We start from the raw sequence: 24,347 nt of genomic DNA, 5'->3' as shown, positions 1-24,347 counted from the left end.
CCCGCCCATCTGGCTGGGTTTCCCACTCTGGGCGGCTTCCACAAACATCAAAAATACACTAAGATGTCACACATTAAAAACTTCCCTATACAGGGCTGCCTTAAGATGTCTTCTGAATGTCAGGTAGTTGTTGTTCTCTTTGACATCTGGTGGGAGGGCGTTCCACAGGGCGGGTGCCACTACCGAGAAGGCCCTCTGCCTGGTTCCCTGTAGCTTTGCTTCTCGCAATGAGGGAACCGCCAGAAGGCCCTCAGCGCTGGACCTCAGCGTCCGGGCAGAATGATGGGGGTGGAGACGCTCTTTCAGTTATACTGGGCTGAGGCCGTTGCAACAAGAAGCAAAAGGCTGCCGGTTGCTGCATTCGCACTCGGGTCCTGCCTGGGAGCTTCCCACAATAGGCGCCAGCACTTTGACCTCTGCCCAGAAACAGACCCATAGCCAGCAGAATGGAGCCCCCTTCTTCACAGCAGCATCACAAGGGGCTGGACTAGATGACCGTCTGGGTCCCTTCCAGCTCTCCTCTTCTGTCATATATAGATCTATGAATCCTGCTCCCTATAACCAGCCCTGGGGTCAGCAACCTCTTAGGGGCCGCCTGATGTTTTTGCTTTTCAGAGGCAGCCCCAAGCCTAACCAAAAAAGGGCACAACGAAGGCGCCCGCCCCCTTATCATGAGGCAGGGAGTCCCATCTCAAATGCCTTTAGGGCTGCAGCTCGGACTTGGGTGGCAAAGGGGTGGAAGGAAGAAGTCCCGACAATAATGGACTGGCATTACAAGCTACAAGAATTTGCTGAAATGGCGCAGTTGACAAATAGCCTGAGAGGCAACTCAAAACAACATTTTATGGAAAAGTGGGATAGATATAAGATGTATGTTCAAAAATACAGTAAAGGTTCACTATCTATGCTACCATCCGATTGTTGTTGGAGAGAGACTGAGTTGAGAAATAAGACCAAGGGTACATTATTGATATAGGAATGTATTAGATAAAATGTAAAGAAATATACAATAATAAGAGTACATTCATTTGTAAAAAAGGAATATACAATGGGATAGACAGGAAGTCTGAAGTGTTGGTACATATATGATTTTGGAATAGATTTCTGTCCTTGTTTTTTTCCCTTTTAGTATATAAACTTTGCATACATGTTGAAAATTATGGTATAATAAGCCTTGTGAAGTAATATGATAATGTGTACCGGTGTGACATAATAACTTTAATAAATAAAATTTAAAAAATAATAATATCATGAGGCAGGGAGTCCCGAAGTTCTCCCCCAAGCTGCACCTGAAGGATTTCTATACATGTTGAAAATTATAGTATAATAAGCCTTGCGATGTAATATGATAACGTTTACCGATGTAACATAAGAACTTTAATAAATAAAATTCAATAAATAATAATATCATGAGGCAGGGAATCCCGCAGTTCTCCCCCCCTCTTTCCCTTCTCCCCCCCCCCAGCAGCACCTGAAGGATTTCTGCCTGATCCTGGAACTGTTGGGGGGGGCGGGGGCCTCAGACAAAGGAATACTGTATACAGAAAAAAGGAATATACAATGGGATAGACAGGAAGTCGGAAGTTTTAGTACATATATTATTTTTGAATAGTTTATTGTCCTTGGTTTTTTTCTTTTCTTTTAGTATATAAACTTTGTATACATGTTGAAAATTGTAGTATAATAAGCCTTGTCATGTAATACGATAACGTGTACCGATGTAACATAAGAACTTTAATAAATAAATAAAATTAAAAAATAATATCATGAGGCAGGGAGTCCCGCAGTTCTCCCCCTCTTTCCCTTCTCCCCGCCCCCCAGCAGCACCTGAAGGATTTCTGCCTGAACTGAGGGGGGGAGGGGGCCTCAGAGAAAGACCCCAACCCCCAAAATCCCCACAGAAAGGGGGGCTGAGAGGAGAAACCGGCCCCTCCACGTCAACACGTGACGCCCCCCCCCTCCGCCTTTACCTTTCTTCTTCTGCCTCATGGCGACGCTGCCCCCCTCACGGCTCCCCACAAGTTGCCTCTCCGGCTGGCCGTCAAGCGCCCTCCGTCTTCACGACGCCGTCGCGAAAGGAGAAGGGCGGAAGGAGGAGGCACTGACGGGCAACCGCCCGCCTCGCTGCCGTAAAGCGCTCCGCGCACGCGTAGACCTGCTTTGCCTGGCCTTGCCTTGCCGAGCTTTTGAGCCAATCCGACATTGGTTACGCCTCCCAGCCAAAGGGATTGGTCGAGAGCGTTCCATCCCGGCCCTTTTGCTCTGACTTTTGCTCCGCCTCCCAGCCAAAGGGATTGGTCGAGAGCGTTCCATCCCGGCCCTTTTGATCTGACTTTGGCCCCGCCTCCCAGCCAAAGGGATTGGTCGAGAGCGTTCCATTCCGGCCCTTTTGATCTGACTTTGGCTCCGCCTCCCAGCCAAAGGGATTGGTCGAGAGCGTTCCATCCCGGCCCTTTTGATCTGACTTTGGCCCCGCCTCCCAGCCAAAGGGATTGGTCGAGAGCGTTCCATCCCGGCCCTTTTGATCTGACTTTGGCCCCGCCTCCCAGCCAAAGGGATTGGTCGAGAGCGTTCCATCCCGGCCCTTTTGATCTGACTTTGGCCCCGCCTCCCAGCCAAAGGGATTGGTCGAGAGCGTTCCATCCCGGCCCTTTTGCTCTGACTTTTGCTCCGCCTCCCAGCCAAAGGGATTGGTCGAGAGCGTTCTATTCCGGCCCTTTTGATCTGACTTTGGCTCCGCCTCCCCACCAAAGGGATTGGTCGAGAGCGTTCCATTCCGGCCCTTTTGCTCTGACTTTGGCCCCGCCTCCCAGCCAAAGGGATTGGACGAGAGCGTTCCATCCCGGCCCCTTTGATCTGGCAACAATTTAAAACTGGATTTCAGCTGTCAAAAACTCGCACGCGTTCCTGAACATAGCTGTCAACTTTCCCCTTTTCTTGCGAGGAATCCTATTCGGAATAAGGGAATTTCCCTTCAGAAAAGGGAAACGTTGACAGCTATGATCCTGAAGACCATGTGGTGTCTTCAACGCGAAGTTCCACATTCAAAGTAGTAATTTAGATTTGTTTTATTAATAAGCAAACGCCCCTATGCGTATAACACCCACATGTCTAATTCTAATTAGCATTCCATAATAGAACACTTAATTTACAGGCTTGTGCTTAAGAGTCTGTTCCTCTTAAAAATATATATAGTAAGATATGTATATAGTCATGATATGTGTGCAAAGGGGGCTGCGGAATAGGAAAGAGGATCATGCATGGAAATGGGGGTAGTTTGTGTGCAAGAGAGAGTTGAGGAAAGTGAGGAGGGGGAGATAATAAGGGTGAAGGTGAATGTCGGGGTACAAAGGGGGTTGCAAAAAAGGAGGGAGTAGGAGGCATAGGAATAGGGGTGAAGATGAAATCAGGGGCACGAAAGGGCCTGAAGATCCGCTGGGGATGGTGGATTTGTAATTGGCTGGGAGGTGGAAAATGTGTTTATTAGTTGCACTGTATGGAAGAAGAGAGGGACACGGTGTGGCGCTGTGGGTTAAACCACAGAGCATAGGACTTCCAGACCAGAAGGTCGGCGGGTCGAATACCCGCGACAGGGGTTGCTCGGTCCCTGCTCCTGCCAACCTCGCAGTTTGAAAGCACGTCAAAGTGCAAGTAGATAAATAGGCACCGCTCCAGCGGGAAGGTAAACGGCGTTTCCGTGCGCTGCTCTGGTTCGCCAGAAGCGTCTTAGTCATGCTGGCCACATGACCCGGAAGCTGTACGCCGGCTCCCTCGGCCAATAAAGTGAGATGAGTGCAGCAACCCCAGAGTCAGCCACGGCTGGACTTAACGGTCAGGGGTCCCTTTACCTTTGTGGAAGGACAAAGATACAGGTTTCTAATTGGGGGGGAGACATGGGCATGAAGGTGAAAATGGGTGCAAAGCAGGCCTGCAAAACAGAAGTGGCTTCACAAATGGAGTTAGGAAAGTGAAAAGCAAGCTTAGCAGCTCCATGCAGGGCTTTTTTCCCCAGCAGGAACTCTCTGAAACTGAATTCCGGGCACCTCTTAGGTGGGCGCCGTCGGCATTATAAGATAACAAGAGAGATAAAGGAGCGTCTCCACCCCATCGTTCTGCCCGGACACTGAGGTTCAGCGCCGAGGGTTCCCTCACTGTGAGACGCAAAGCTACAGGGAACCAGGCAGAGGGCCTTCTCAGTCCGTTCTTAACCTGAAACTGTTCTTAACCCGAGGTACCACTTTAGCTGCCACCGCGCCACTGGAGCACAATTTCTGTTCTCATCCTGAAGCAAAGTTCTTAACCCGAGGTCTTATTTCTGGGTTAGCAGAGTCTGTAACCTGAAGGGTCTGTAACCTGAGGTACCACTGTAGTGGCGCCCTCCCTGTGGAACGCCCTCCCATCAGATGTCAAAGAGATAAACAACTACCTGACATTTAGAAGACATCTGAAGGCAGCCCTGTTCAGGGAAGTTTTTAGTGTGTGATTTTTTTATTTTTAAATATTAAATTTTTATTATTAAAATTATTTAACATTAATACATATATGTTACGAACATACAAACATACATTTCATATAATCCTTAAAAATATTCATACATACCCACACTCAATCCCACAAATACTTCATTTTCCCACCACCTCACATTATAATGTATTTTTAATCTTTGTTGGAAGCTGCCCAGAGTGGCTGTGGAAACCCAGCCAGATGGGCAGGGTACAAATAAAAAATGATGATGATGTTGATGACAAATTGCTGCATCTCATTTTCTAGAAAAATAGCACTGGATGGGGTGGGAAGGGAGAGCTCTGGGGGTGTTGAGGCTGAGGGGTGGGGTCGAGTCACAGCCCCTAGTTTCTGCATAAAAGCAGTTAATTTAGCTTTAGCTAATCCTGTTTCAGTTAAAGCAGCCAGAAGTTTGGGTGCATATTTTTTTCTCCAATCGGAGTATTTCCAAAGGAGAGGCTTGGAGGATTTGCGAAGGCATCGGAGGAATGCACAAGAGGGATGTCTGGACTCGTTGGGTCTGGCAGCTCCAGGTGGGATTTGTAGCTGGATTATGCTGCAGTTTAAGGCCTTAAGGGATTTACGGGGTGGGGGTACTCATGAAGAATGAAGCCAGGGGAGAGAAAGCAAAATAAACAACAAGTGCTTGGTGGGTGGGAGCAAGAAATACAAGAGCAGCAAATGAAGGGGCGGGGGGCGGAAATCCAGGGTTGGTTTTTTTTGGCAGACCACCGAAGGATAAGCTCAGGCGAGTTCTTGGCTTCCATCATTGTCACCAGAAGTTCAAGTGGCATGCCATAAAGCATATTTTAGCCGCCTAGGCTGGTATCCCAGTTGTCAGCCAGTTGTCAGGGTTGGAGTTAGATGTGGGTCAGAACGAAGAGGCCAAATTCAGTTGTCAATGTACAGTCGTACCTTGGAAGTCAAACGGAATCCATTCCAGAAGTCCGTTCGACTTCCAAAAACGTTCGAAAACCAAAGAGCTGCTTCTGATTGGATCCACAACGAATTGAAAAAGATGTTTAAATATACCTTTCCCAAAAAGCCGGAAGCTTTTTTTGCTGGGCTTGATGGGAAAGGAAATTGCAAAGGGGGGCCAAAGATTGTTTATGTATGCAACAACTGCTGCCAGAATGTTATTAGCCCAAAAGTGGAAATTACAGGATCTACCAAAGGTGGAGGAGTGGCAGACGAAAATGATGGATTACACGGAATTAGCAAAACTGACCTGCAGAATCCGAAATCAGGAGGAATCAAAATTCCAAAGAGATTGGAGTAAATTTATAACTATATAAATAATAACTGTAGAAGTCTGAAGACATTAGCAGGACTGAAATAAGTCTTACAATGTGGACTTGACAAAACATAAGGAAACTGAGAGATATGGACTGTAATAGGAAAACCGGTTGGCGGAGGGAGGGAAGTCTTCGCTCGGCAGAGCGGTGGAAAAGATTGTGAATGATTGTTGAAATTCATTGTTTTTTCATTGTTTAAAGTGAAAATTAATAAAAATTATATTAAAAAAAGGAAGTCAAACGGAATCCATTCCAGAAGTCCGTTCGACTTCCAAAAACATTTGAAAACCAAAGCACTGCTTCTGATTGGATGCAGGAAGCTCCTGCAACCAATCGGAAGCCGCAGAAGCCCCGTCGGACGAATGTTTGCAAACCGGAACAGTCACTTCCGGGTTTGCAGCGTTCGGGAGCCAAAATGTCCGAGTACCAAGGTGTTTGGGATCCAAGGTACGACCGCAGTTCACTCTTTATTGAAGGAAACGGCATACAACTCAGCAACGCTTCCTAGCAGGTCTTGCCCTTATGGAGCAGTTGCCAGGACTGAAGGACCCTGCCTCCCACCCCTTCCAAGGCTCTATCCTCTCCTCGATGTTTCCCAAGCAGCTACAAACTGTGCCTGCACACCTTTGGCCTCTATTCGGCTCTCATTATCTTGGAGCTGGAGAGGGAGATTCCCAGGATTCTTCCGCAGTCTCTTGACCTCCGTCCTCTGCTTCAGCCTAGGAGTCTGAACTGCTCCGTCACAGGTTCCTCCTGCTCACCAAACCCTGTTGTTGCTTCAATATCCAGTCCCTCCTCCCAGTCTTCCCCCTCTGACCTCTCCTCTGTGACCCACCACCAATCCCTGGGCTCTGAGCCTTTCTCCTCTGGAATTTCCCTTGGGGTTCCCTGGCTGGTGTCTTGCACCACTCCTCGTCCAGCCAGACCAAGGCCACAAGGTGGAAAATCAAGCTGCAATGGTTCATGCTAGAGCAGCCTCTGCCTTGGGTTACCATCATGCTTTACAAGTGAGCCTGCCTTGGAGAGATGGTTCAGAAACAGCAGGTGATGGAAAATATGGCAACAGCTGGGACCAGGCGTTCTATGAACCAATAATAATAATAATAATAATAATAATAATAATAATAATAATAATAATAATAATAAAAATAATAATAAAAATAATAATAATAATTTATTTATACCCCACCTTTCCCAGTTCAGAAAACCAGGCTCAGGGTGGCAACAAAAAAACAGCATAGAATACAGTATAAAACGGGAATACAAATAAATTCAGAATTCAAAAATCAATTTAGGGGGAAAACCCATCCAATAAACATTAGATGATCACCAGGACTAGCTGGCTAGCTGGGGACCCACAGGTTGAGAATCATTGCTGTAGGCGAAGTCACTGGAGACATGTCTCCCAAGCACTGGAGGGGAAATTGTCTTTCTCTGGTTGTGGGATGAACCCAAATTTTCAAATTTTATTGAACACAACTTCTAATGAAGCAGGCAAGATGGTGGGCTGTGCAGCTCCAGCCGACCAACTTATGTGTGTCCTTGGACAGTCCAGTGAGGCTATATTCTCTTCTATAAGCTTACTTTTTGTAATTTATTCTTTCTGTTTTAAAAAAGTAGTAGTAGTAACCAAAAGAAGAAGCACAGGAAACGGTTAAGTTTTCGTTTTGGCAGTTTTATTAAAAATTAAAAAACAAAACAGAAACATACCCCAAAATACTTAAATTGATGCTATGTAATCCATTTGTACACTCACAGTTAAGGTGCTAAAACAACAAAACCAAGGAGGACACGGGGGCACTGTAAACGAGGAGATCAAATATACGAGGAGCTTAGTGCAAGTTGAACCAGTTAGCAGTAGAGGTCAGGAACCATGCTAGCAATGCAAGTGTTTCTGCTACAGGTGAACCCTGCACAAACACAGAAGTGTTTTTCATATTTCAGAGAGACAGCAAACCAGAAAACCTGAAAGAGACATGAATCAATCCAAGCAATAAGGGGAAAGGGAGGGATGGAGATGACCAGAGGTTCTGGTTCCCTAAATACAGCTGTTAAGAGCAGAAAATTCCATTAATATGAAAGAGGAAAGGGGAACCAGCCCACATCTGTCGGGATTTCCTGCCATTTTGACCTCTTACCCCTCAGCTGGATCCTTTACTGACAAGGAGAGAGCCCACATCCAGTTGCTTGCGACATCTAAGGCAGTACTGAAAAATACAGCACTGTGAGCCAGTGTGGTGTAGTGGTTAAGAGCGGTAGTCTCGTAATCTGGTGAACTGGGTTCGCTTCCCCGCTCTTCCACATGCAGCTGCTGGGTGACCTTGGGCTAGTCACACTTCTCTGAAATCTCTCAGCCTCACTCACCTCACAGAGTGTTTGTTGTGGGGGAGGAAGGGAAAGGAGAATGTTAGCCGCTTTGAGACTCCTTAAAGGGAGTGAAATGAGGGATATCAAATCCAAACTCTTCTTCTTCTGAAGGGTCAACTTGCTTAGAGGTCAGATCTAGTTTTCTTTGAGGCATACAGTGGATGGATTTTACTACCTGCATGGGATATAAGAAGGAATCCCCAACATGGTGCTTTTCAGATGCTTTGGCAACAGCTCCCATCAGCTCCACCCAGAATGGCCAGTGGTCAGGGATGATGGAAGCTGTGGTCCAATATCTGGAGGTCAACAGGGTCGGGGAAGACTGTTCAAGATGGCTTGGCTACATGGTTCTGAACTCCATGGGAGCTGAAGCAAGGCGATTTTAAAGTCTGCTAGGAAGAACGAACTGTGCCCTCCACAAAATTGAATGAATTCATAATAATATGGGATTAGAGGCTCTCTCGGCCACCCTGGTGGCAATGGAGGGGAAAAATGGTGCCATTCTTCTGAAATAAATAGAAATTAGGATCCAGGAAGACCTCAACAGATTACAGTTCTATCATCCTATAGTTCGAGAACTGGACTTTCAATAGGGACAAATGTAAGGTTCTCCATTCAGGCATGAATGATCAGATGCACAAATATAGGATGGGGGACACCTGGCTTGACAGCAGTACATGTGAGAAGGATCCAGGGGTCTTAGCAGATCACAAGGTTAACACGAGTCAACAGTGTGATGCAGCAGAAAAAATAGCATAAATCTAATGCTATTCTAGGCTGCATCAACAGAAACCTAGTGTCCCAATCAAGGGAATTAATAGTACCAATTCTATTCTGCCTTGGTCAGACCACACCTAGAGTCCTGTGTCCAGTTCTGGGCACCACAATTTAAGGATATCGAAAAGCTGGAATGTGTGTGGAGGAGGGCGACTAAGATAATAATAACAATAATTTATTATTTATACCCCGCCCATCTGGCTGAGTTTCCCCAGCCACTCTGGGCGGCTCCCAATCGAGTGTTAAAAACAATATAGCATTAAATATTAAAAACTTCCCTAAACAGACCTGGCTTCAGATGTCTTTTAAAGATAAGATAGCTGCTTATTTCCTTGACATCTGATGGGAGGGTGTTCCACAGGGTGGGCGCCACTACTGAGAAGGCCCTCTGCCTGGTTTCCTATAACCTCACTTCTCGCAATGAGGGAACCGCCATAAGGCCCTCGGCACTGGATCTCAGTGTCTGGGGCTGGACGATGGGGGTGGAGACGCTCCTTCAAATTGATTTCAAATTGCAAGAAGGGAGATTCCGACTAAGCATTAGGAATATATTTTTGGCTACCTTGGAAGTGGTGGGCTCTCTCCTTCATTGGAGGTTTTTAAGCAGAGGTTGGATGGCCATCTGTCAGGGATTCTTTAGCTGTGATTCCTGTATTTCAGGGAGCTGGACAGATGACTTTTGGAGTCCCTTCCAAGTATACGATTCTTTGATTTTAGGGGAGGTAAGAAAAACAACAGCAATTTTCTTCACATCCGTGTGCCCCTTTTATATCCAGGACTACAGCCAAGGATTGAAAATAACAGAGCTTACATTAAAAACCCTGCTCTGTTGTACCTCATCACACTTGACAGAAGAATTATTGCTGATGCCTGAAGCTATACCCATTTAAGCCAAATCTAGTTACACTCCAATGGCATTTTGCAAAAGCCAAGGGGAGCGGGAAGGGGGGACCCTTTGCAAAACTAAGTATCAATAAACATAATCCCTTTGCTGTTACAAAAAAAAACCTCCTCTCCTATTCTGATTTACTTTAATCCCTGCCCCAAGCAGTAGAGGGTTTGGCTTTTTATGAGCCTGTGTAGCTAAAGCAAAGCAGCTTTTCTGGTGAACCAGGAAGCGGTACATGCTGCAGAGCTGGCCTAGCAATCTATCCACTTCCCCACAGCCAGAGCAGAACAATGTGGCAGAGGCATTTCAAGCAATTGGTGGCTTTTCCCTAGTATTTTAGGCATGCATGCAGTCCAAGGACTCAACTATACAGCCGCAAATAAAACGTTTGAAGTGTGTTTCAAATATACAATGTGACACTAGATGGCGATAGTAAGCCTTATGGAAAATCCATTGTATTTCTAAAAAACGCTTTTTAAAAAAAGCAGCATTTTCAAAACATTTTTAATATGCGTGTAGAGGCCATTTCTGCAGTGAATGCCGCAGGAATCCAAGCCTCTATGTGCACTGAGATATAAACAGAGCAGCATCCCAAATTTATTTGGGAGCTGGTGCAAGCTTATAATAATAGCAATAATTTATTATTTATTCCCCGCCTATCTGGCTGGGCTTCCCCAGCCCCTCTGGGCGGCTTCCAACAAAATATTAAAATACAGTAATGCATCAGACATTAAAAGCTTCCCTAAACAGGGCTGCCTTCAGATGTCTTATAAAAGTCGGGTAGTTGTTCTTCTCTTTGACATCTGGTGGGAGGGCGTTCCACAGGACGAGTGCCACCACTGAGAAGGCCCTCTCCCTGGTTCCCTGTAACTTTGCTTCTTGCAGTGAGGGAACTGCCAGAAGGCCCTCGGCGCTGGACCTCAGTTTCTGGGTAGAACGATGGGGGTGGAGACGCTCCTTCAGGTATACTGGCCCGAGCTTAGGTTGCACCCCAGATGTGCATTTAGGTAGAGGGGTGCAGCAACTGTGGAAGTGGAGAAGGGCAGAAGAGGGGGTGGGAAGCTAAGACAGGTTAGGGCAGGGTCAGCAAACTTTTCCAGCAGGGGGCCGGTGCACTGTCCCTTGGACCTTGTGGGGGGGCCGGACTATACTTTTTTTGGGGTGTGTGTGGAATGATCGAATTCCTATGCCCCACAAAATACCCAGAGATGCATTTTAAATAAAAAGGACACATTCTACTCCTTTTTAGCCATTGTTGTCTTTTTAATTGTATATATTGCTTGTTTTATGGCTGTTGGCTAATGCGAATAAAGTTTATCCATCTATCTCATATTAAAACACGCTGATTCCTAGACCGTCTGGGGGCTGAATTTAGAAGGCAATTGGGCTGGATCCAGCCCCCAGGCCTTAGCTTGCCTATCCATGGGTTAGGGGCTTGTAACACCACATTATCTACCTCCATGCTCACCAGAGTATGCTTTTCTTTTTTGAAAGATACTGGATTAGCAACTTATTTTGTTGAAATAGGTTAAACTATTAGTAGAATAACGGGGGTGGGGGGGCGCGCATAGAGAAGCTGAGAAAACTAGTATTTGATTTGGAGAGTATGTGTGTTATTTGAGGAGGAGAAATGGAGAAGCAAAGAAGTCTCATTACATCAGATAAAACTTGCACCAGCCGCTGTTTGCCAGGTCGCCCAGCATCCAGCCTTAGCTGGGCTACCCATTTCATTTGAGGAAATGAAAATCTCAAGCAATTTCAGATTTTCCAAAGGTAGCCATGGGGTTGTTTCTTATGGAGTAGCATTTAAATTCCAGGTTCTCCAATCCCCCCCCCCTCGTGTGGAGTCGCTGCAGGGAATGAGGTCCCCTCACCTTCCACCCAACATCCGCTTTCTTGCAATACTATCAAATGTTAGGAACCACAAATTCTATAAAAATGAAACAATGCTTTGTCACAATCCTTAAGCACTAGCATCCAAGTGTAGGTGTTTGGCATGTTTCCTGCACATCATATAGCAGACACAGATCAGATGGGTGAAAGCATATTAAGAGAAAGCAACTGTACATTTCCCAGCAATAGTGTTACAGAGCAATAGGTGAGGTAGGTTCGAACACAAGCCAGTGCTTCCTTGTGGCAACAATTCAAACACTTGCCAATAGCTGCCTTAGAAAAATCAAGTCTACTTCCCAAAAGCGGTGTGGGCAACGTTTTCAGCAAGGACTGTTAATTTGCATATATGAATTACTCATTTGCATATCATTCACAGGAGTGCACAAGTACATGGCCAAAGCTGGTGGACAAGTCATACTTAAAACCAGACCCCATGTACATTTACTCAGAAACAAGGCCCACTCTGTCCAATGAGATTTACTAGCTTGTATGTTTAAGATGGCAATCTTAATCAGATATCCCTGTTTTGAAAGCGCAAACCCCAAGGTTGGGAACCTTAAGCTGCCCCTTGAATCCTGAATTTTTCAAATAAAGGGGGGGGAGGGAGTTGAGGCCAGCTTCACATTTGGGCTGGGATTCAAAAACGCCACTTGAGGTTCACCCACAGGACTGAGGACCTTTGCCCCTTAACAGCAGCCCCCCTAGCTGTATCCCAAATTGCTGTGAGAAAGTTCCCTTATTTTCCAGAGCTGTTTGGCATGCCCTGCGGGAGGGCTGCTTCTAGCAGGAAGAACAAGCCCCAGGTCCCCTTGGCTGCAGGGAAGTGCAAGTTTTGGGCTCTCAGCCCCTGCGATCTGTTTCTCACATCAAGAGTATTTGGTGCACTGGTGGCGTCTTGAATCCAGGAAGGTCACCATGGCCACAGCTGTATGGACTAAGGTCCGACCTAAGAACCCTCCTGCTCCCTCAAATAACCCACGTGGAAGTCCCGACTCAGAAGTGCTTAGGCTGTCGTCAGCTACCCCTGAACTAAATGCAGGGTTCAAATGTGCCTGCCTTCAGCACCTGCCCTGTCCAAGTTCTCCTAACAATAACATTTGAAAAAGGAAGCTAAGCGCACTCCACAAAGAATTCCCTCAGCCCTATTCTGAACCTGATTTAAGGAACCGGGTGGAGGAAGCCTCATTTGATCTGCGTGTCTTCCACTTGAGCCTGGCATGCGAAGCGACGAGCAAATTCAAACTTTTCTCCTTAATGACTGTTCTCAGGCCTCGGCCAAAACACACTTCATTAAACAAGCCAACAGTTTAGCAAGTGTATGAATGGGTCCACTTGCCCTTCCCCTCTCAAACAGCACCCCAGTTCCCATTATGTCTTAATAGAGGTCATTAACCCCCCTCCCCATAGAATGCCCTAGATACAGCAGGAGCTGTTCAAGGCACTGAGGCTGAAAGGGGTCAGGGATGGGGGTATTTACACAATATTCGTCAGGAGAACAAAAGGTAGCTAAATTGTCAAAATCCATTTCCCTCTCGCATCCATGTTGGGCTTGGGAGGCGACGGATACAGTTTGGGAACTAACGCCCACTTCCCTTCTTCCCTGCGTAAAAACTGTAAACAAGTAGGAAATTGGAACATTTTCTACAAAAGCACAGACGATACAAGAAGCTAAGTACCAATTGTTCATACCCACCCACCCACCCTCCCTCCCAGAGACTAGCAATTTCAGTTAAGAGCAGACACCCTTATGCGGAGCCTTCTCTGCTCATTATCCTTCTGCTGCATTTCCAGTGTAACCGCTTAAAATCTCCTGCTGATCCCCTACAGATGTCCTTTGTGCAGTTTTTAAAAAACATGCAGCCCACCCTCTGCGCTGCATGAGAACAGCTAACCAGTTTATTATCTAATCAGAGACAGCAACAAAAAGATTGCAGGGGTGGATTTTTTTTCAAACAAAAACCCAGTCTTCTGCTTGGGGTTTTTTTTTGTCCCCCTTCCACAGGATCTTCATAGTAGATATCTCTTAGAGAAGCATACGGACAATTAAAAAACAGCGCTAAGAAATTCCAGTTGTCAAGCATAATAAATAAAGTTTGTATTGAGGAGTCAAGTACCAGAAACCGTTTAGCTTGTAGACTCAATCAAGCAGCATACCTTTGCTGGGAGAAAATGTTTCTGAGAAATTGCTGGCTAGGGGGAAAAGGCAGCAGCTGGTTAGGTTCCACCGGGGCAAGCTGAGCACCTAAGAGAAAGAGCTAACACTGAGTTCTGTTGAACTGAAATGGAACGAGCCCTGCTCATGGAACAGAGAGAAGCGCGGCTCAAGCGCTAGTACCGTCCTCTTCGATCACCCGGTTCATGCTGGTGCCGTGCGTGATGTGGGTCACTGGATTGCCACTGAGGTCCCTGGTGCTGCTGTGACGCGACTGGTCGTTGAGCCGGTGGGAACTGCTGTGCCTGGAGTGGTCCGTCAGTCGGGACATGCTGCCGTGAGGTAGTCGCTCTTCAATCCCGCGGTAACTGCAGGGGGTATACCTAATTCATAAAGACTCATCGGTTTCAGAAACACAGACAAGAATGGGTTTCCCATTCAGACAGCTGCAGCACCTCCCCTCCCACCCTACACAATGCATAACGCAGATTGGATTCAGCAGAGCTCAGTCCCAGTCCCAGGCCTCCCTAAGTCTGAAAATTTAGACAAAGGCAGGCTTTTCTTTGTAGCAGGTGTTTAAACAGAGTTTGGATGCTCATCTGTTAGGGATTCTTTAGTTGTGATTCCTGCATTGCAGGGGGCTAGACCATATGCATAGCTGTCAACTTTTCCCTTTCCTTGCAAGGAATCCTATTCGGAATAAGGGAATTTCCCTCTACAAAAGGGAAAAGTTGACAGCTATGCATATGACCCAGCTCTGTGATTCGATAGCCAGGAGAAAACCCACTCTGAAACCCTGGAGAACTGCTGCCAGCCCAGGTAGGCAAGAACGGCCAGGATCTAACTCCATTTAATGCTGTTTTTATGTGGACAATGTGGGAGAGAGAAAAGAGCTCACAGCTCTATTGACAGAACTTGAAACAGACCACTAAAGGGTGGGGGAAAGGCTATCAGCTCCCACAAATTCATCCAGCAACTGGCAACCCCCCCGTTTAAATGGCGACGTGTTCTCTGCCTAGGTGTGTTGCGTTCACACAGCCATTTCAATCGTCTCACCTGCCATCCCGTGACCTATGCAAGCTGCCGTGGTAGCTACTGACTTTGCTATGGACACTGCCTGCTTTGCTTCGCTGGTCGTCCATCATAGCCAGCTGGGTAGAGGAAGCGTGGGTGGATGTCCCTTGGGTGGAGGTGCCTCTGGACTTGCGGATTATGGGTGTGTTGGGGTCTCTCAAGAGCGACTGAGCAAAATCAGGCTCCTGAAGCACTTGCCGGCTCTCGTTCACAACCCTGTTTACAACAGTAAAGCCCGGTCAGTTTGACTCCAGAGAGACAGATGGCAATAGGCAAGAGCATGCAGAGGTTAGGTGGCGAAAAAATCTACTGAATACCCAGTGCGAATGGGAGGTGTCTGTTCTTACTGTATCTGGATCATTCAGACCTAGAAATGGTGTTCACTGTTGTAGAAATACAAGCCAGCAATAATTTTTGGAGGGGGGCAAGCATCGTTTTTTACCAGTAGCTGCAGAGTCCCGCTCCTGGACCAGGCCGAAGGGGAGCAACCTAATCCTGCATCCTTTTTTAAAAAAATTGTCAGCCAGAAGCCTCTGAGAAACCTGTAGAACAGCCTTTCTCAACCTGTGGGTCCCCAGATGTTGTTGAATTACAACTCCCATCACCCATAGCTAGCAAGGCCAGAGCTCAGGAATGATGGGAGTCGTAGTCCAACAAAATCTGGGGACCCACAGGTTGAGAACCGCTGCTGTAGAAGCAGGGCCTCAGTGCAACAGCCCCCTTCCCACCGGTGACTCCTCTCAGCATGTCTTACCTTCAGCATCTATGCTGCATAGGTTAAGACAGTCTGGCTGGGCCACAGCTCAGTATCAGAGCACAGAAGGTTCCAGGTTCAACCCTTGGCATTTCAAGCTAAAGCTGGGAACGAATGACCCATCTGTGAAATGCTGGACAGCCACTCCCAGTCAGTGTAGCTGATCTGACTCTATAGAAGGTGGCCTTGTAAGACGCCTCCCTCAGAGGTAAAGAAACCTGCTGGCCACATCCTATTCTGCACCCCTGACTAAGGTGAACTCTCTATTGTGTGAGGCAGTGGTGCTGCCTGCCTTGAAGGAACTGTGGCTTCTCCTTAACAAGCCTTTTTTTTGGACCCAGCAACTACTAACAACCATCGCCCAGTTGCCAGTATCCCCATAGGGGGCAAAATGCTTGAGAAGGTGGCGGCGGCTCAACAACAAACACGGCTGAATTAAGCAGATTATCTGGGTCCATTTCAATCCAGGTTCAGCACAGTTTGGCACAGACTTAGTGTTGGCTGGCCTAACGGATGACCTTTGTCAAGAGGGATGGAGAAAAGCGAAGGGTCTCAGATGAAGATTGAAACTGTCAGCAATTTGGTGGCCTCATTCTGCCCCAGCAGCAAGACAGGAGCAATGGTGGAAGCAAAGTCTCTTCCCTGCTACCCAGCAAGCCCTTCCCTCCCTCTTTCTGGCATGCAGAATGCTGCATGGGGAGTGAGAGGTATTAAGAGTGGTTGGGGACTTTGCTCCCCCCATTGCCATGTATATTTGGGGAAAGGAGTTTAAGAGTTTGTGGGAGGGGGTGTGGAGATTGCCTAATCAACTCTTTCCATATTCTCCTTTGAGAAAATGAAATGAAATGAAAACAACAGTTTGGAGTTGTTGTTTTACCCCTGTCAAAGAAAGCTTGAAAAAAGGCAAGCAGGGAAAAATGAGGGAAGAAAATCTGCCTCTTGCTTAAGAACTGCTTTGAGTAAAATCTGAGTTATAGCAGAACCTGTTCCATGCCACCTTTTATGTATCACAACTCACTCTTTTTTCTTGCGCCCATGGAAGAAGCTGGCCCATTCAAAGCAGGTCTTTTTACTTCCAACCCAGAAGACAGATGGAATCCCAACCACCAGAGCCATCAGATACTTCATCAGAAAGAGGATCAAGTCTGGACGACTCATCTGCGTGACCTGGAAGGAGCAGACAAGGGCAAACATGAGACACTGCTGCAGATCCACAACTCCATCTCTCTAACTCACTAGCAGAAAACAAAGATCAGCCGAGTCCCTCCATTTCCCATCTACAGAATGGGCCCACAGAATCCAGATAGATCAAGGCAATTTATCTGAAGTATTTCAGTCACACAGAAAATCATTTCAATCAAAACTCCAATTTCAATTCCTCATGTACCTTAAGTATTTCCAAAGCCAGAGAACATGTCAGTGCATAACCATTAAAACAGAGAGGCAACATTGGCAAGGAAAATAACCACAAATCACACCCAAACAACTGATTTCAATAGAATTTCCTGGAGAAGCGTGTGAAGTATTCACATGGAATTAACTCCCGCTCTGTTTAGCTGAAGTACGTATGGATGAATTCACAAGACTATGGTGGGAAAGCACTCTGACATGTGAGCACCACAAAATATCCCCTTTGCTGACCAACTACAGTGGTGCCTCGCAAGACGAAATTAATTCGTTCCGCAAGTTTTTTCCTCTTGCGAGTTTTTCGTCTTGCGAAGCACGGTTTCCCATAGGAATGCACTGAAAATCAATCAGTGCGTTCCTATGGAAACCGCCTTCAGACCAGGTCCGGGGACAGTCTGTCCCCCGACCTCTTCTGAAGGCTGGGGGGGGGGGGACAAGGGCTTTTCTTCCCACCCCCAGCATTTTAAAAAACCCCGGGACAGCAGAGGACTTCTCCGCTGTCCGGGGCGATCTTAAAATGCTGGTGGGCGGCAGCGCTGCCGCCCGCCAGCATTTTAAAATCGCCCCGGGACAGCGGACTTCTCCGCTGTCCCGGGGCGATTTTAAAGCCCCCGGGAAGGCAGGCGGGGGGGAGCAAAGACTTTCGCCCTCCGCCAGTCTTCAGAAGAGGACCAGGACCTCTTCTGAAGGCCGGCGGGGGGCGAAAGTCTTTGCTCCCCCCCGCCTGCCTTCAAAAGCCGTTCGGGATAGCGGAGAAACGCGCTGCATTTCTCCGCTCTCCCGGGAAGGCAGGCAGGGGGGAGCAAAGACTTTTGCCCCCTGCCGGCCTTCAGAAGAGGTCCAGGACCTCTTCTGAAGGCCGGCGGGGGGCAAAGGTTTTTGTTCCCCCCCATCTGCCTTCAAAAGCCGTCTGGGATAGCGGGAAGCGCTTCCCTGCTATCCCGGACCGCTTTTAAAATGCTGGCGGTGGGGAGCAAAGCCTTTCGCCCCCGCCGGCCTTCCTGGACCTCTTCTGAAGGCCGGAGGGGTGTGAAAGGCTTTGCTCCCCACCGCCAGCATTTAAAAGAGGTCCCCGGAGATTTCCCTATGGGTTTTCTTCTTGCAAAGCAAGCCCATAGGGAAATTTGTCTTGCGAAGCAACTCGCAAACGGAAAACCCTTTCGTGTTGCGGGTTTTCCGTCTTGCGAGGCATTCGTCTTGCGGGGCACCACTGTATTTGGTGGAAATGCTTTGAAAATCCTCACTAAATGTGGAGAGTCACCGTCTCAGATTAACAGCCCCAAGACAGCAACTGTCTCTTACTTGCATATATGAAATTTTGTAAACAAAAGTGTAATGAGTTGTGGAGAATCAGGCTCAATCACACATGGGACAGCTATGAGCCAGGGCAGATAGCAATGAAAACCATCCAGGTCCTCCTCCATAGTATCCAGTGTAATTTGTAAGCATCCTGATTTTACAACCTTCCATCGGCTAACAGCTGGCAAGGGGCAGGGAAAGGCCAAACCCCACAAGGTCTGTAAACTCTGCTAGGAGGATTATGGGAGAGCAAAATGTTGGGGTGCTGCTTTTGGCAGTAGCTGCATTTTGAGCATAACCTTGCTAGCGTGTGAAATGAGTGCAATTGTGTGGTAGTTGGAGCATTCTTTGGCACTGCCCTTCTTTGGGATTGGGATGCAGACTGATCTTCTCCAATCCTCTGGCCACTGCTGAGTTTTCCAAACTTGCTGGCATATTGAGTGTAGTAGCTTAACAGCATCATCTTTTAAAATTTTAAATAGTTAGCTGGAATGTCATCACTTCCACTGGCCTTCTTATTAGCAGTGCTTTCTAAGGCCCATTTGACTTCACTCTCCAGGATATCTGGCTCAAGGTCAGCAACCACACTACCTGGCGACAGAGGACGAGATGGTTGGACGGTGTTCTCGAAGCTACTAATATGAATTTGACCAAACTGTGGGAGGCAGTGGAAGACAGGAGTGCCTGGTCCATGGGGTCACGAAGAGTCGGACACGACTAAACGACTAAACAACAACAAAGCATGTTTAGCATCATCTCTAGCTCGGCACAAGGGAAAAGTCCTTTTCTGCTCCTGCAATGGGGCTCACACATATACTCCATTAATTTGTAGAGCTATAAAGCTACCATAGCTGATTGGGGCTGATAGCACAACAGGGCCGAGAAAGCAGTTGTTCCATTGCAGATTCAGAAAGGACTGCCTGCATACACTCACTGAAAAGCTAACTTACAAAGCACTGCTCTTCTGCTTCTCCAATGCTGGCTGTTTCTCAACAAGTATCAATCCTATTCTTGAAATAGAGTGGAGTTGAAGCCCCTGCAAATGCCACCCAGGACACTTTCAGAGCAGCTGAATCTGGAGGCATTTATAGTGCCTGTCAAATGCCATCAACTTCTGTTATGGCTCTGAGGCAGAAAAACGTATTATGAGAGATGCCAAGCGGTGGCTGGACAATGAAGTGGCAGTTGATCCCACTTGACAGGAAGCGACACAAAGCTGGAAAAAAAAGTGCATGGAGCTGCAGTCTCAGTCTGTACCCTGTACTCCCTTAATTGATACTGAGCACAGGGCAAAGAACAACTAGGACAGGGTGTTGAGAATTCAAGATCTTCCCAATTCCAAACAGCAGCTGCTTCTGCTAGTCTCAAAGCTATAATTCAGATAGCGTATCTGACTAGACCAGATGGCAAGTAGCTTCTGGTCTGGGCAATTTCAATCCTGAGGGAAAGCTAAGAACAGCCCAAAGCTTTTTCAACATTTCACCCCTGGGACTACCCCTCAAGGAGAGACCAGGTGCGGGTCTTTGGCTCACACTGTCAGCACTGCCTGTCCCCCTCATCACAAGGTGAAATAAAGAATCCAAACTGGGAGATCCTCCGATTAGCTGAACACTTGAGAATTTCTCTCTGAAATGAGATTTCAAATAGCTGCAGGATCCTCAACCAGCTGTTCACAGCTTCAGAGGACGTGGCATCTCACTCCTGGTCTGGCAGTGGACAGGTCCAACTTTGGACAAAACTAAGAGCTGTGCACATCTTTCCTTTCCTGCCATTTGATCACATAGATTAGGTTTGACTCTGGAGAACTGCCAGCTGCAATTAAGAGCTAGCACACTCTTGCTCCCTTTATATAACAAATTACTTCCAGTCACTGCTCAGAGTTAGGCCTGCGGATACCTGGGGAGCAGAAGAGCACTTTCCTTGGAACAGAACTCCAAAAATAAAACAGGGTTGTGGTGATTTGAAAGACAGATAACTGATCTGCTCCCATCTCGGCTAAGCTGGGAAGCAGAAATGGACGGCACCAGCTCCTGCTGGGGAAACTCCACAGACGGAAAGGAGTCTGCCAACAACCTTTGGCGCTACAACCAAAGTGTGTACACGGTTCATGGGTAGAAGCCACAGAAGGGAGGTGGAAAGCTGGCAGGGCAACAGACCTCCAGTGACAAACACAGGAGCTGAAGGAAGATGTGTGCTGCTTGCTGTGAAGGCAGGACAGACCGAGGAATGCCTGGAGTTCTGCCTCCTTCCTAAGATGTTTGCCCTGCCTTCTCTGCTGGTGGGTCCTAAAGTCCAACCCAACTGGCTCACTCCCACTACATGAGATTTTAGCAGAGGCACCCCAGGCACAGTTTTTGTCGAGGGTGCATTTTGCTCCTCATGCCGCCCCTGCCAGTCCCAAGCTGCTTTGCGAGTCTGATCCCAGCCTGGCAAAGCCACGTGGGGCTGGCAAGGCGTCAGGAGGATGCAAAAGGCTGATTGGAAGGGTGCATGCCTGCACAGCTGTGTCGTCCTCATGTTCGCCCTTCCAGCCCGTGCGTGAGGAGGACGCAACAGGCATGCAACATGGAGGTCCAAGAACCTCTGATTGGGTTAGAGTTCCTAGAAGGTTGTACATGGATGTTAAAACTGTGGAGCCTTTTCAAGCATCTTAAGCATAGGATGCAAAAGGTATAAAGCCTGTCACTAGAAAATGGCGTATTTTCCATTCTCATATCAAAATAGCAGTTGGCAGATTTACACTTTTCCTTCATACACGCCCCCTTTTAACTATCAAGCAGCATTGTGAATTTTATGTTCTCCTCATTAAGCTTTCAGTAGCCCAATAAACATAATTAATCTGTTCTTTTCAAGATAAGCTTACTGATTAAATTCTAAGCTCTGAGCAGTTGGGAAGCAGCCATTCTGCATATTGTTGCACAGCTATGCCTGCTAATCACACCCACCCTTAATATTACTGAAAGAAATGTGATATTTGCTGGTGCAGGTATATGTCACAGTAATGAGAAAGATTTTAATCTCGTTGTGCTAGAACAAGTTACTGGAGGAAGAAAGCAGAAAAGACCCAGGGACAGGTGAAATATGTGAAGCCCGCTGCATTATGCCAAGCACAACTGCCGAAACACTTGAGAATCTCTTATATTTCAGCCCTACTTGCTTAAAGAAAACCCCATCGTTCAAGCACAGCAATATTAATGAACAGAATGGGCCAGTTGGTCCCATCAGGGCAATGGAGGTTGGATTTCTAAGCTGTTTGCTTGCTTCGTGAAGGATGCAGCAGAAGGAATGCCAGGCCAGTTGGTCCTTCGATTTTGTGCCCTGTTATGGAGTAGGTAGTTTTGGACGGGGTGTGTGTGTGTGTGTGTCAGCTCAGCTGCTTTATGGCAGTTGTAATATTAGCAGTGAGGACTTGGGGGCTGCTTTGGGGTGAAAGAGGAGGGACTGCCTTGTTGTTCCTTTGTGCTTTTGGCAACAGAGATAGGAGTGACTGCACACTTGCCTGCCTTATTTATCTCACCCAAACACCAACCCAATTTCTCCTGTCCTCCTATTGCCTTTATAAGCCTGTTGTTGACTTTGGCAAAGAAAAAGCCATGTGTCACCTCCATCCAACCTCAAAAGTCTACTTATTAACCAAAATTCCCCTGAAAACTTAGAGGAGAGATGGCCTCTTTCCAACGGGCTGTATCTGTTCTTTCTAAAACTATCCCTCACGCAAGCTTGCTCCCTTTTCTCTTCTGTGCCATGTCATCCTTAGACTGTAAACCTGCAGGGATTGTCTTGGTTATCTTACTCAGTTTTATGTGCTTTGTAAATTATAAACCTTCATTTCCTTAACAGCAGGCCTTTCTACCTTCATGGACAAAAATATTCCACCGGCAAAAAGGTTCTGATGGTTCCAACTCCTGTTACTATTTCATTTTTTCACCAGCATTCTTCCCTAACTCATACTTTCCAGTTGTCTATATGATTATGCTGTTGCAGCATGCTCCTACAAGGCAGCAGGAGAGCGACGCCTGATTTATAAACCTGGGAATAAATGGGAGTGGACCATGTGCAAATACCTTGCAGAGAGATAGATGCTTGCTCACCTGATAAGGGCAGGGTATGTGATACTCTTTGCACCGTTCCTGTATCCACGTCGTCTCCCACACACCTCGGTAAGCTTGCTCATAAAAATAGCAGCCAATCACAACCAAGAGTGGCACGAGGTAGAGGACGCTGAAGACACCGATCCGGATCATGAATTTCACCAGCTTGTCCTGGTTCTCCTTCTCTAGAGGAATTTCAATACGAACCCGATTTAAAGAGATGATGCCGGCGAGTAGCAGAGAAACCCCAACCACCACATACAGGCAGAGGGGAGCAAGGACAAAGTACCTCAAGGCATCCACGTCATAGAGGCCAACAAAGCACACGCCGCTGATGTTGTCGCCTTCAATTTTGTTCATCGCTAGGAGGATGATGGTGAGGGTCCCTGGGATGCCCCACGCACTGGCGTGGAAGAGGAGGGCTTTCTTCTCAATGGCTTCGCTGCCCCACTTTGGCACAGCTGCCAGGAACCAAGTAATGGTAAGGATCACCCACCAGACGCTGCCAGCCATGGTAAAGAAATAGAGCACCATGAAAAGCATCGTGCACGCTTTGTTGTGGGAGCCCTGAGTCACCGTGGAAGCCTTGTAAGTGGTGGGGCTGGAGGCATTGCAGGCCACCCGGTCCTCTAGCAGAAAGCCAATGAAGAAAATGAGCGATACCATCATGTAACAGACGGCATAAAAGATGATGGGCCTTTCTGGGTAGCGAAACCTCGTGACGTCTATCAAGAAAGTCAAGAAAGTAAACAAGGTGGCCGAAAGGCAGACGATGGAGATCACACCAATGAAGTATCGTGCGAAAGAGAGCTCTTCGCGCCTGAAATACATATTCGGGCAAGGAGGGGAACAGTCCCGTACCCGCAGGAATGTGTAGCCCAGATCCGGGTCGATTTTCAACTCTCGGGGGCACCAGAAGCCGTAATCTCTTTGCACTGCCACTGGCGCTTCTTCCGTCGCTTCTCCAACTACATTGAGATCGACAAGGCGAGGGTAAGGCTCGTCACAATCTGGGAACCTAGAATGGCAAGAAAGGAGAACCTGCTGTTGGACACACACATTTTACTAATGTCAACAAAACAATCATACGGTTTCCTTGGCCCTAAACCAGAATAGCCTTGGAGGAGTAACAAAATGTTGAATGGAGAGGAGGAGATGTTGTTGCCTCAAGGTTTTGAGACAGGCTGTATACCTAAAAATCAAAGTAACATCCTGACACTGTGGTCTGGGAGTTTTAGACCATCGCTTTTGAACTTGTTTTTAAACTTTGATTTCTATTGATCATGTTAATGTTTGTATTCTTGGCAAACTGCTTAGAGGTCTTATTTAAAATTAAGCAGTATATACATTTTGTTAATTAAAATAAATCAAATGACCAACTTTTATTTAGCACACTTGGTTGTTTTTACCAATACATATGACCTTCAATCCTCTGACTTCTTACTACAAGTATCTCTCCTATCTATTAGATGGTCTCCGTCAGGTTTCCTGGGCCTTAGACCAGCACTTTGCCCACTGGACGGCACCAGCCTGCATGTGAACAAGAGGAAGAGTGTAGGACAGCAGATGGACAGTGAAACTTCATGCTGAAGAGAAGTGGGCAGAATGGACTGAGAGGCTTTACGTCTCTATGGCTTTATGACTGAGAAGGTTTCTCTTAAGAAACTGGAGCCATGCTTAGGGCAAATGACAAAAGGTGACTCAAGTTCATTGCAAAGCAGAACAGAACATTGGTTGGCTGGTCTCCTGTAGATTATGACCAGCTTTCTTGACTTTTTGAACACAAACTATGAGCCTTTTCTTGTAGCTTATGAGGAAAGAGAAAAAGGAGAGATGCAAAAATAAC

General features: G+C 47.1%; 2 protein-coding genes and 1 long non-coding RNA gene across 7 annotated transcripts in view; 1 reads left to right on the top strand and 2 right to left on the bottom strand.

Moving 5' to 3' along the window:
* Nucleotides 1-2,116, bottom strand: part of ELP3 (elongator acetyltransferase complex subunit 3) — a 125,035-nt gene extending 122,919 nt beyond the window's left edge. The window contains exon 1 of the mRNA XM_081904108.1: nt 1,971-2,116. Coding sequence (XP_081760234.1) covers nt 1,971-1,989 — 19 coding nt within the window. The 5' untranslated portion in view covers nt 1,990-2,116. The remainder of the gene's footprint in view (nt 1-1,970) is intronic.
* A 6,160-nt stretch (nt 2,117-8,276) lies between these two features.
* On the top strand, nt 8,277-10,305 carry LOC309365997. The gene is made up of 2 exons (XR_014166374.1): nt 8,277-9,537; nt 9,670-10,305. It is a non-coding gene; the product is annotated as an uncharacterized lncRNA (long non-coding RNA).
* Nucleotides 10,306-11,262: 957 nt separating this feature from the next.
* FZD3 (frizzled class receptor 3) overlaps nt 11,263-24,347 on the bottom strand; it is a 28,825-nt gene continuing 15,740 nt past the window's right edge. For 3 of the 5 annotated variants that reach the window (XM_081904011.1, XM_081904013.1, XM_081904012.1), the window contains 4 exons: nt 22,502-23,519; nt 16,723-16,871; nt 14,933-15,166; nt 11,263-14,259 (listed from right to left, as the gene is read on the bottom strand). In XM_081904011.1, coding sequence (XP_081760137.1) covers nt 14,046-14,259; nt 14,933-15,166; nt 16,723-16,871; nt 22,502-23,519 — 1,615 coding nt within the window. In that variant the 3' untranslated portion in view covers nt 11,263-14,045. Of the gene's footprint in view, nt 14,260-14,932; nt 15,167-16,722; nt 16,872-22,501; nt 23,520-24,347 lie in introns of those variants that run through there. The other 2 variants (XM_081904015.1, XM_081904014.1) reach the window with 2 other exon arrangements.

Source organism: Podarcis melisellensis (genome assembly GCF_964234715.1).
Source record: "Podarcis melisellensis genome assembly, chromosome: 3".
Taxonomy (NCBI): Eukaryota; Metazoa; Chordata; class Lepidosauria; order Squamata; family Lacertidae; genus Podarcis; species Podarcis melisellensis.
The sequence above is the reverse complement of the archived record's forward strand: the minus strand, read 5'-3'. Positions and strand labels throughout refer to the sequence as shown.